General features: G+C 54.3%; 1 protein-coding gene across 1 annotated transcript in view; it reads left to right on the top strand.

Moving 5' to 3' along the window:
* Positions 1-2310, top strand: part of BMP7 (bone morphogenetic protein 7) — a 76795-nt gene extending 74485 nt beyond the window's left edge. Inside the window, exon 7 of the mRNA XM_045528465.1 lies at positions 274-2310. Within this exon, the coding sequence (XP_045384421.1) occupies positions 274-423 (150 nt within the window). The 3' untranslated portion in view covers positions 424-2310. The remainder of the gene's footprint in view (positions 1-273) is intronic.
* The last annotated feature ends 10437 nt before the right edge of the window (positions 2311-12747 follow it).

Below are 12747 nucleotides of genomic sequence, written 5' to 3'. Positions count from 1 at the left end.
GGGATTTTGTCCCTTTGTGTAGGATCTGAGGGGCCAGGAATTATCTGGCCCCAAATGTCTGATCTGGCCACTTCCTCACCAGCTGTGCGCTGGGAAGACTCTACTTTGGTTCCCTCGTCTATAAAACAAGGAGAGTCTAGAACCGAGTTGTAGATGTCAAGGGCTTACTTGGCGAAGGCCATCTGTGGTGAATGTTCCCTGTACGAACACAGAGGCTGGACCGCGGGGCCTCGCTGCCTGTCACCACTGTCAGCGTTTCCGTGTGTGTTCCAGGTCCACTTCATCAACCCGGAGACGGTGCCCAAGCCCTGCTGTGCTCCCACGCAGCTCAACGCCATCTCTGTCCTCTACTTCGACGACAGCTCCAATGTCATCCTGAAAAAGTACAGGAACATGGTGGTCCGGGCCTGTGGCTGCCACTAGCCCCCTCCTGGAAACCAGACCCTGCAGGGCCGTGTTTTTCCTGGATCTGCCACCGCCTGCCTTGGCCGGGAGCCCGCAGCCCAACTGCCTTACATGAGACTTTCCCTTCCCCCACCCCAACTGTAAAGGTGTAAGAGTATGAAGGAATTTGAGCGGCACATGGCTTTTGATCAGTTTTTGGGCGGCGGCATCCCATGGACAAGATCCTACACGCTGCTTCAGGCAAAACCTAGCAAGAAACAACATCTAGGAAGAAAAATTGCCTGGCCAGGGTCACTGGCTGTGACGTCTCGGCCGTGCCCAGACTTGTTTTCAGGGGTAATTCTGAGCGCCCGCCCACCTGCCAGCCGGGCCACCCGGCAGCAGGGGGAAGGGGGCGTGGCGAGGGGTGGGCACATTTGTGTCTGTGCAGAAAGAAAACTGAAGCGGAAGTTCCTGTAATAAATGTCACAATAAAACGAATGGATGAAAATGGTTAGGATGTTACAGATATATTTTCCTAAACAATTTATCCCCATGTCTTGGTTTATTCTGATTCACAAACAGAAGCCGTGTCCCGCCGAGGGTGGCGTGTTTCAGGTTTCGTTCTGAGGCTTGCAGCGGCCCACTGTTTACCGAGCCTCGCCCGGATCTGAGATCTGGTGGGGAAGAGAAAGGGCAGATGTTTGCTCGGAGGAGGAGGGCAGGGTGTTGACCTTGAAGGAAAAATGTGTTCCATCGTCCAGCTGGGTGTGCGGTGGCTGAAATTAAAGTAGGCGCGTGAAACACTGGCAGACATTCGGGATTGGCTTTCCAGCCCGCCCCGTGGTGGGGGAGCATGTGAAATTGCGCAAGGGACCAGGACAGCAAGTAGATGGAACTTGCAGCGGGACCCTGATGCTGAGGGGCCCCAGGAAGGCTGGTTCTCAGTGAGAGGGGGGAACAGGGTCTCTGCATGTCCTCTGAGTGGAGCCCCGTCCTTTGGCTGTCGAAGCATTCTGAAGCCAGGTTCTGGTGATAGCATAGATCCCTGTTACAGGCTCTGCAGAGAAACCGGCTCCTTGAAGTAAGGGAGAGATGGCATAGTGGGAGGTCTGATGGGTGCAGGGTGTGCTGGACTCGAATGGCAAAGCGAGCGATCTAGAAGCTGTGTCGAGGGTGACATCCTAACCAAGCATCCTGACTTGGAGGTGGTGTTTCTGACCTGGTTGTTGGGACAAGCCCCCCTTGCGTTGGCCAGCGGGTCTCAGATGGGGTGTGCACCCAGCCCCCGGCTGCAAACACAAGGCCTTGGGGAGGACTGGGCTGTTTGTGAATATTTCCTGCACCTGCAAAAAGAACAAGGTTAGCCACGAAGGCTTGTGTCCCTGCGGAATCCAGTCTAGTGGGAAAATGTTTCTCTGTCTTGACTAAGTTGATTCCTGGAAATATTGGGGCTCTGTTTTTATTTTCTTTTATTTTTTTCTTCTTCGGTAGCTTGGGCTGCAGCCTTTACTCTGCCTAGTCACTGGAGGAAGCATATTTTTTGTTATATTTTGTTTCATTTGTTGGCAGATCTGGGTTTTTTTTGTGGGACTCCTTCTTGGTGCAAGTTTTCTTACCACTTAACGACCCAACCAGCCTCTGGTTAGCATCATTTGTACATTTAAACATGTAAATAGTTGTTATGAAACAAAGAAATTATTTATTTCCATCTGAAGCCTTTTTTAAACCCTCCTTTAATCCCTTGTCCAGGACAATGAGCTTGCTGTCCTTTGACCTGTTTGTTTTCTTATTTAAGACTATTTATTATTGGTTGGACCAATGTACCCCGGCCGTTGCATAGAGCAGTCCTTAGTGAAAATTCTGTATAAATAGACAAAATAAAAAAGGTTTGACTTTGCAATAAAAGGAGACATTTGGTTCTGGTTCTTGGGCCTGTGTGTGCTGTTTTTTTCTCTCCACGCCTGGACATTGAGGTTCCCTCAGCCTGCTAAGAACCCCCAGCCTTCCCCTCCACCACGAACACGCTGTTTATCATCTGGGCCTCGGAGAGAAACGGGTGCGTCAATATTTGGTGCAGCTGTTTGGGGCTCCAGGCAGGAGAGATGGACTCAAACAACCACGTGAACTTGGTAGGCTCCACTACAAAGATCCTTGATTGAATTACAGTGCAGCTGTCAGCAGCTGTTTCAAAGAGGCAGGGGGTAAATTAGCTGTGTTTACTGCTAACATAGTTGAAAGATTTAGTCATCCCAATAAAACAGAGGCACAAGAGAGAAAAGGGCGGGTGGTGCACACCCAAACTTGAAAGCAGCACCAGCCCCCAGAGCCAACATTGTCCAGTGCAAACGATTTGGGCAGCTGGGGACTGCGGCAGGAGCCCAGCTCTAGACGCGGACGTCGATGGCCACAGCAGGCCTGGCGAAGGGACTGGGGCCCAGTGCCATGCCGCGCTCAGTGGTGTAGCTGCGCTCAGTGGTGTAGCCTGTAGCAGCGCCTTGGGTTCCTTTCCACTTTGAAGTGCGCGCTGAGGTCCCCTGATGGCTGCTGTTAGAATCCGGCCCGCGCTGGTCAGCCTGCTCCCTCTTCGCCTGTGGCCTCAAATGAAGTGGCCGCTCCTAACAAGTTCCAGCCCCTGTGATTTCCAAACCCTCCTGTCATTGTCCTGATGCATGGTTTAGTTTTTGTTCTGTTTTCCAGGCTGAAGACCAGAGCCACAAACTGGAGGTCCAGATGTGCCTGAAGACATGTCTTATTCCCCTGCTTGGTGTTTATATTAATTTTTTAAAATGCAAATTCATTGCCAACATGTTTTCAAAAATCAAAAGATTGGGCTGAACAAAAACCATCCCAAATCTGGCTTCCCTTGAGAAACTGGCAGGCCTGGACACTGTGGACCCTGTCCCTGCAGGGCTACAGCAGAGATTCAGCCGATGCCACAGTTTCCACTGCTCCCTATTGTCTTAGACAAAGGGGCAAATGTCACTTTCTGTTTTTAAAATCGTAGATACCTATTTATTTGCACCCATGTTCCTCTTAGGAGTAGCAAAGTAAAAGCTAGACTGGGAGAACCAGGCACTTCAAGAAGGTCATTCTCTGGCCCACTTCCCCCCATCCCCCGCCCCGGGCAGGCCCCGTAAGGCCCGTGTGTTTGTGGTTACAGTGCCGTGCATGGCCTCACCTTTTGCCTTCATCTTTCCCCACCCCTGGTTTCTGCCTCTTTTGCTCATTTTTCCATTGGGGCATTTTCTTGCCTGTCCTCTCGGTCCTGCCCACTGTTTGGCACAGACAGGTGAAGGAACTTCCTCAAAGTCGCCCAGCTACTAGTTACTGGAACTGGAACGTGAACCCTTAAGCCTGGGCTCAACCCCAGGCTCACCTGAGCTGGAGTCTCCCGGGGCTCAGGTGGAACGGGCTCCCCGGCCCCCGGCTCCGACCCTCCCGGTGTCCTTCCCCAGGCCCGCGTGCTCAGGGTGTGGCTCCCTCCTGCCACAGAGCCTGCGGCCTTCATCCGTGAGCCGGCAGTTAACTTGTAGCTTCACTGTGGCGGGGCTGAGGGCCTAACCTGCCGCACCGCGCACACTCGTAGCCCCTTTCCTCTGCCTCCACCTCCACCACCTGGTGACAGCGGCCCGGCTGGGAGGGTGGCCGTGGCCACTGGGGCCGTCTGCAGCAGAGACTCTCCCACATATGTTTCAATCCTGCCCTTTGTTCGGATCCTTTGGAGAAGGTGAGTGTGAGTTTCCTGGAGCTACCATAGCAAATCACCACACTCTGGTGGCTTAACACGACGGAAATTCATTCGCACAGGTCCGGAGGAGAGAGGTCCAAAACCAAGGTGTCTGCAGGGCTGCATTCTGGAGGCTCCAGGGGAGGGTCCTTCCTGGCCTCTCCAGACTCTAGTGGCTCCAGGCTTTCCTGGGCTTGTGGCTCCATCACCCCAGTCTCTGCCTCTGTCAACACGCAGCCTTCTCTAGGTCTCCTTGTCATTGGGTTTAGAATCCAGATAACCCAAGATGACTACTCATCCCTAGAGCCTTAATCACGTCGGCAAAGACCCTTTTTCTAAGGAAGGTCCCATTCGCAGCTCCAGGGATTAGGACGAGGACAGATCTTTTGGGGGCCACCATTCAACCCACTATGGCAAGGTTACACGTCACTGTCCCAAGGCCCTGTCTCCCTTTCCCACCAGGGGTTTCTGGGGCCTCACAGAGCTTCCCTGTCCAGCCGCAGATGGTCCTCACACTGTCTCTAGCTGATGTCACTGCAGCTGTCCTCGCCAGGCAGTGTGAGCTCTGGAGCGCCCCTGGCTGCAGCAGGTGCTGCAGGAGCCCATCCGCTCTTGCCCCCAACTCCGCCCATGCACCCCTGGTGCCGCGCTCTGTGGGCTGGGCTGGCAGCGGGGCAGGAGCTCCGGGCCACAGTTCACCTTCACCCTCAAGGAGCAGGCCAGCCATAAATCAGGATGACCACAGTGACCCGGGGACGCCAAACCACGATGCCTTTTCTAGAGGGAAGCGGTTGCTCTGAGGGCAACACATGCTTCCTCTTTGGCCAGAGTGTTCATCGTCCATTCTCTCATTCACTCACTGTCCGTTCTCTCATTCACTCGCTGATCCCGTGTCTACTGGGCGCCGGGCGCTGCAGCGGGCGGTGCACGCAGGGAAGCGTCCATTCGGGCGAACACAGCGAACAAGCGGTAACCTGCACCACACCGGACTGCCATGGCCACTGCCGCCTCCATAAAAATAATACAATTTCCATTTTATGACATCGTGGGTGTACAAATGAACATAAGCCAGGCTGAATGAGATTCTTTTCTTTCCTTCTGATTTTAAAAGACATTAAAATATTTTTGTGAGCCCTTAAAAGTACCGTGGACCTCCCACCCCCACTCCAGGCACTGCTTCTACTGCGTTTAACAGAGAAGCCAGGCGTGGCCCTGAGCCACTTGATGCCAAGCGGTGATGCGTGTCAAGAAGCCACAGCGAGCAGGCGAGGGGTGGGCAGGGTGGCCAGGGAGGGCTCCGAGGAGGCCCCTTCAGCTGAGACCTGAGTGAAGGGTGCAGTGGGCTGGTGAGAAAGGCAGAGCATTTCTGCACCAGGGACGAGCGTGTGCAAAGGCCCTGAGGTGGGCCTGCTCGGCAGTTGGAGGAACCCTGGGAAGGCCGTGGGTGGGAGCAGGTGAGTCAGGCAGGAAGGAAGTCAGCGAGGGAAGAGGAGGCTGGCTGTGCATGGCTTGGAGGGCCACACAGGGACTTTGAACTTCATCTAAAGTGCAGTGGGGGCCGTAGGACATGCGGAAACCAAGAGAAGACATGATCTGGGGGCGTAAGGAGGGTTTCAAGGAGGAAGGAGCATTTCAATCCCGTCTTGCGCCAGTCAAGCCGCTCCTCCTCTGCGCTGGGGTGAGCGTCCAAGCCCTCTACGCCCAGTGTTTGGAGCGGAAGGGGCACCCAGTCAGGTTCATGTGTGGAGGTGGCTGAGAGGACAAACACTCGCTTCCCCCGGGGAAGACATCTGCCACCCTCTTACAAATATTTATCTGGGATGGAGGAGAATCCTTGTGCCACAGAGCAAGAGGCAGTACGTGCTGGGCGGAGGGGCCCGGGACTGCTGCAGCACAGAGCCCGCCCCGTCTCTTAGTTAGCTGTTGGTCGTCCACCTCGAGCAACTTACTGCCCTCTCTGTGCCTCGGTTTCCTCATCTGAGAGATGGGTGTGGTGCCTACCCTTATTTGGGATATTTCAGATCAGCTGCATATAACAGAAAACCCCCAAATAATAGTGGCTTAAAGAAGATAGGAGTTTCTCTCTCATTTAAAAGAAGTCTGAAGGTTGGCCATCCACGGTCAGCATAGGAGTTCTGCTGTGCCGTGGAGGATCTAGGCACCTGTCTTTCTGTCTGCTGTCTTAATCCACGGCTTCCGTCCTCACAAGCCACCTCACGGCCCAAGATGGCTGCTGGAGCACCAGCTGTCATATCTATGTTCTAGGCTTGTGTGCTTCCTTTAAGGAACCCTTCCAAAGAGCAGACACAAAAGGTCCACTCAGCTCTCATTTAGCAAGATTACAGTCACACTGAGCTGCAAGGGAAACTGGGAACTACAGACTTTCATTCTTGGTGGCAACATGCACAGCCCAAAATCAGAAGCCAGGGTCCCAGTACCATCAGAATTTTCAGGATGTTGGCTATTGGCAATTAACTATCTGTACTAGTTTTCTATGCACATAACAATTACCACAAATTTAGTATCGTAACTCCTCACCCATTTGTCTCTCGCCATCTCCACGGGCCAGGAGTCCGGGCAGGTCTTGCCTGGGTTCTGCGCTCAGGATCTCACAAAGCTGGAAGCAAGGTGTCGGCGCTGCGTCCTCACCTGGAGCTCAGGGTCCTCGTCCAAGCTCATTCAGGGTTTGGCTACACTCAGATTCTTGGAGTTGTAGGACCGGGGTCCCCTTTTTCTTGCTGGCTGTCAGCCAGGGTCACCTTCAGCTCCTAGAGACCTCTCTCAGGCCCTTTCCTGGTGGCCCTCTCGCAACACGGCAGCTCATTCTTCGAGGCCAGTGGGGAAGTCTCTCTGACTTCTGTTAAGGGTTCACCTGATTCTCCCCAGGATAATCTCCCTTTGATTAGCTCAAAGTCCACTGATTAGGGGCCTTAGTTACATCAGCGAAACCCCTTCACCTTTGGGCGTGAGACCCACCGTATTCACTCTGGGAGGAGATCATACCAAAGGCAGAAATCTTGGGATTCCTCTTAGAATTCTGCTTCCTGCGGTACCTAAGCTACACCACACATCTCGGGTTACGTTGGCAATAAAGCACCTGGCATACAGTAGGTGCACAATAAGATACCAGGGCCCACAGCTGAACCCAGGGCTCCTCCCACTAAGAAGCCTCCCACCCCACCACAGGATTTGAACAATTTGAGTTATGAGCCTTACCCGCCAGGAATTGTTAGCTGTAGACTCAAGGTTATCTATAAAGTCACTCGTCACCCCAGCTACTCCTGCGTGTCCCTGGGAAGGTGAGAGAATGGCCCATCTGGATCTTTGCAAACCACGGCACAAGCCTCTGAGCATTCCCTCTGGGCCAGGGACCCTGCCCAAGGCACCAAAGAGTGCTTCACCCATGCGCTTACTGTGCGCTCGCCGAGAGCCCGAGAGCTCTCTGCACAAACTGCCCTTCCCACTGCAGACTGAGGCCCAGGGACATGGAAGTGGCGTCATTAAATGTTTGCTGGACGTCAGTGATTTTGCATGGACTGGACCCTGCACAAGCCCGGGGCACCGTTCATACAGCGTTACCGGAAACAGTGTCTTGCAGGGCGGGGAGGGGAATGTGGCGGCGACCCTGGCCATCCCTGGGCCGGGGGCACCTGAGGGCAAGATAGACCCTCTCTCATAGGACCAGCCTCTGTCGGGGCCCGGCCCCATACTCGGGCTGGAGCCCATCCATCCCTGACAAGGACACTCTTGGCAACCTCTTTCGTCTGTGGATCAATTTGTCCCAGCTCAGACCCCTTCAAGACTTTGGCACCGGCCTCTCTTGGTCTCAGATTTGAGGAAATAAAAATAGAACAGGAAAAACATGGAACTCTCCAAAGCCTTTGGAGTTGTGGCAGCTGTTTGGACAGAGGCGGCATGCACCTGGGCCGGGGCTCCGAGCTCCTCCCAGCCCCTCTCAGACACGCGGCTCCCAGTGGTGGCCGACGTGGGGCCAGGTCTCAGGCGGAATGCAAGGCCCCGAGCTGGCCCCACTGTGAGTGGCTGGAGGCTGGCGAGAGGACTGAGGGTGTCCACAGATCACCGGCCCAGCACCCGTGGCCCCGGTTGCAAGAGGAATACAAACTACCAGCCAGCCGGGAGTCACCAGGGGCTCTGCGCTCAGGAGGGCCCCAAGTTTGGTTTCACATTCTGCTGCTGCCGTCTTGAATTTATCAATAACTTTTGAACAAGGGCTCCACGTTTTCATTCTGCCGTGGGCCCTGTGGATGGAGCAAGGACTCAGGGTCCAATTCGTCTCTGCTAGAGTCGTGATCATTCAACAAGTCCATTTCGAGCATCTGTGAGCTGCAGGCAATGTTCTGGGCACGGAAGACACGCCGGGGCCAACAGCGGGAGGAGGGTCTGCACTCTCCGATGGTGCATCCAGTGGCAGAAAGGACAGGACAGTATGTAAACCATCACGGAAGGGTCAGACAATGGCGAGTGTTGGGTAGAAGGTTAGTAAAGGGCCCCGGAAGAAAACAACATACACTCGAATTAGGACCAGTTGAGCAGGGTGTGAGAAAGGGGACACGGATGTGTACGAAGGCCTGTAAGGTAGTGTGCATGGAAACCCCAGTGCACAAACACCCCAAGCCTAAAGGGACGAGGGAGACCCCAAGGGAGAGGGTCAGAGGAGGCCTGAGCAGGCACAGGCTCCTGAGTTTGAGAGGTGACTCTCAGCCTCAGCCCTACTGGCATTTGGGGTCAGACCATTTTCTGTGGGGGGGCATCCTGTGCATTGTAGGGTATTTCTCAGCATCCCTGGCCTCTACCTACTGGATACCAGTGGCATCCCCAGCTGTGACAACCACTAATGTCCCCAGACTTTGCCACACCTCCCCCAGAAGACACAATTGTTCCCAGTTGCAAACCACTGCACTGGAAAGGCTGGATGCAGGCCAAGGAGACTGGAGCCCGGGTGGGTCTTGAGGGGTGGGGGCCACTTCCCTATGTGAGAGAGTGGGGGTCAGAGCCCCCACCCTGCCTCCCAGAGACCCCCAGTGACATAAGCAGAGAACTTGTCACAGCCCTGGACTCTTGCAGCAGCCAAAGCGATCCTATGACACTAGAGTCCTCTGCTCAAAGTGCTCCAAGGGCTTCCACCTGGCTCGGGGCAACACCACCAGGAGACCCTGTGGGACCTTCCTACTTCCCGTGTTAGTCTCCTACGACCACAGTGACGAATGGCCACAAACCCAGTGCCTCAGAATGACACCTTGTACTCTTCTATAGACTGAAGTCTGAACAGAGCTGGTTCCTGCGGGCGGCTCTGAGGCTCTTGCCTTTTGCAGCATTTAGGGCCCTGCATTCCTTGGCTTGCGGCCCCTCCCGCCCGGGAGCAGGCTCCCCGGAGCGGCGGTCTCACCTGCCCACCTGCTTCCCAAACCCTGGATCTGCCTCCTCTGCTTCTGTTCTAAAAAAGCAAGTGGCTGGGGAAATGGAGGATGACGAATCTGACCTTGGATGCGTGTCCGCTCAGACTCACGTCATTGTTTAATGCCACAAGCAAGCCGCTGAGTTGCAGACTAAATAATTCCCGAGACGAGTTTCCGTGTTTGCGGCGGGAGCAGCTGCCAGTGAAGGTGGAGGTGGGTGGAGGGCGGTCCCTCGGGCCACCACCCGCTCAGAGGCCCACACGCTCGTGCTTGACCCTGGATGGTGTGTATCTAACTTAACCAAGTCAGAGAAATGCGGAGTAAAAATGGTTTCAAATGCTAAAGCCAGCAGAGAAATTACATATTTGAGTTCTCACCCTTTCTAACTAAATCCAGATCTGAGCTCTCTCTGTTGTAGCAGGTTTTAGCATAAAGCATCTTACACCTGCCCTTAGCCTAGAGGTAGACGGCAGCGGCTTTGCCCTTCCACCCCGCAAGGTCACCTTGCCCTGTGGGAGGCTGGGTGGGGGCACTCGGAGGTGCTGTGAGGGGGACAGAAATAGTTGCTGGGAGCAAATTCCTTTCCCAGCCGCCTTCGGGGAGGATGACTTCCAGCTCCAAACAGGCCCTGGTCTTTGTCTCACCCTGGTTCAGCGTGTCGATGAAGGAAAGGATGACAGATGACCTGGGCCCCATCCTGGCCTGTCCACTGAGTGGTCCCTAGAATAACACCATTAGTGGGGCCAAGCGGGGCTCCTTATCTGTGGAGCGGGCCTGCACCTAAGGCTGGACAGTGTCCTCACGGCGGCCCTTGGCCGAGATGGGACAGCAGCCCTGGGCCTCGGAGAAATGGCCAAGGTCTTTGCTTCCTGTCCGGCCTGATGACATTCCAAGGGGTATGAATAGTCCAGTGGGCTCAACATCTGGTTGTGCGGGTGTGAGGGTGGTGGCAGGGCCCGGCACGCCTGGCACACGACGCCCACCTAGAGCCCGTGAGCACAGAGACCTGCTGCTGCCTCTGCCCGGGTGTCCTCAGCCTGAGCGGGGCCTGTGAGCCTTGTCCTCCCAGCCTTTGTCCAGCTGTGACCTTCCTGTCCCTGCCGTTGGCCGTGGGTCTCACCTTCAAGATCACATTGGGAGCACGTCTCCGCGGCCCACGGCTCATCATCATAACGTTCCTTTAGTTCACATTCATCGTTCTTGGCCCTCAATTCAGAAATAAAGAACAGCGTACAGAGAAAGGTGAAAACCTCCCCGTAAATCCAACCTTCTCCTCTCACTGGATGCAAAATGCTGTATTTGCCATACTTATTTCTGGGTTTTTTTCCCACTAATACTTATACTGTTTTGTTGTTGTTGTTGTTGTTGTTGTTGTTTTAATACAAAAGGGATTATACTCAATGTTGTAGCCTCCTCTTTTCACTCACTAAATCACAAATGTTGCCCGAGGCCCCCAGACCCACCTTTGATGCCTGCCTGCCATCTGGACTGAGCACACGCACTGGCTGCCTGGGTTTATATCCTGGCTCCATGACTAGCAAGCTGTGTGACTGGGGCAAGTTACTTAACCTCTCTGTTTTGGTTCTCTCACATGTAAAATGGGGTTCATAACCATTTTCAACCTCATAGGATTCTTGTGAGGATTAAATGAGTTAAAATGTAGAGCGCTTAGAAGTGTGTCTAGTTCAAGGTAAGCACGGATCAAGTGTTTAATCATCCCTACCATCACCATTGCCAACACCACCACCATCACCATCTCCATCATCATCACCATCAAGTTCAACACCATGACAACCCCCCCCACCACCACCACCATCACCATCATCACCATCATCACCATCATCACCATCACCATAACCGCCATCATCACCATCAAGTTCAAGACCACTACAACCCCCACCAACACCATTATCACCATCATCACCATCATCACCATCCCCACAGCCGTCATCATCACCACCATCACCAAGTTCATCACCATCACCAAGTTCATGACCATCATAATCAACACCACCACCACCATCGCCTTTCCTTTCTTTTCCTACTGTTCTCCACACATGTGCAACTGTTAAGTGACTTTGGGGCAAGGAGGCAAGAGCATACTGGGCTGACAGTTAAGGGACCACTTCTGAGAGCGGCAGCCAGCTAGTGTGGCCACACTCAAGTGGAGGGTGGCCTGGTCACAGGCCACAGAGACTGTCCAGGCTGCCGGATAGAGACCTGGAAACGTGCCGCATCCCCACTGAGCTGCCTGGGGGAGCATCCAGGTCAGCGCCAACCCCTCCACCAACCACATGCTTACACATCGTCCACTCCACAGATGGGGAGACTGAGGCTGAGAGAGGGGCAGGAAGTGCCAAGGTCAAGCAGCAAACAAGAGGCAGCTCAGGCAAGACTGGGCTCCCACTCGTGGACCTCAGGCTGGGAATGTTCTCCCTGAGCCTCCGTGTTCTCACCTGTAAAATGGGGACGCCAGTCTCACGGGGGTCGTTGCTATGTTTTATTGTTTATTAGCACTTTTTAATTATCTGAAATGAATGTGAAAATGTTAACCTCTGCTGCTCTGGGCAGCGGATATGTAGGTGCTTGTTATGCCACTTCTGTGTATGTCTGAAATTTCCCACCTGCACAGAAAGCTGACAATGTGCCCTCCTTGTCCCCATCACTCATACCCATGACGACGATTCCTCCTTATTCTTCTCCAGCTACGGTGACAATCCATGGGCCACGTGGCAATGGACTCTTCCCTTCCTGATGTTTTCAGTCCTCTCAGTGCACTCGGGCTGCGGAAGCTCTGGGTGGCTGAGGTCCGGCGTCCTCTCTGACTCACTCCAAGTCCCTCAGGAGAGGGGTCCCTGGAACCCTGGTGCAGGTTTGTAAACACAGCAGGAAACACAGCATTTGCCCCTGGCTGTGCAGATGGAGGATCTGCAAGGAGCCAGCTGGCAGGTGCGTTCAGAGGACAATTGCTTTTATGTTGAATCATGAGTGTGCACTGCCCACCTGTCCACCTGGTCCAGAGCCCGTCCCTCCAGCCGTGTAAACATCTTCCTGCATGGTCCTGCTGCCCCCACCACATCGACAGGCGTGACACTGCAGCCATCCTCTCTCCTCCCCAAGTTCAAGGTGCCACCATCTCCTAGTCTCCTGGGACTGGTCCCCGGCTTCTCACCCCAACCCCAGCCCATCCAATCGGCTCCACCCACTTGGGAAGTC

The sequence above is a fragment of the Lemur catta genome, chromosome 17 (genome assembly GCF_020740605.2).
Source record: "Lemur catta isolate mLemCat1 chromosome 17, mLemCat1.pri, whole genome shotgun sequence".
Taxonomy (NCBI): Eukaryota; Metazoa; Chordata; class Mammalia; order Primates; family Lemuridae; genus Lemur; species Lemur catta.
Note: the sequence above shows the minus strand (reverse complement) of the source record. Positions and strands in the feature narration are given on the sequence as shown.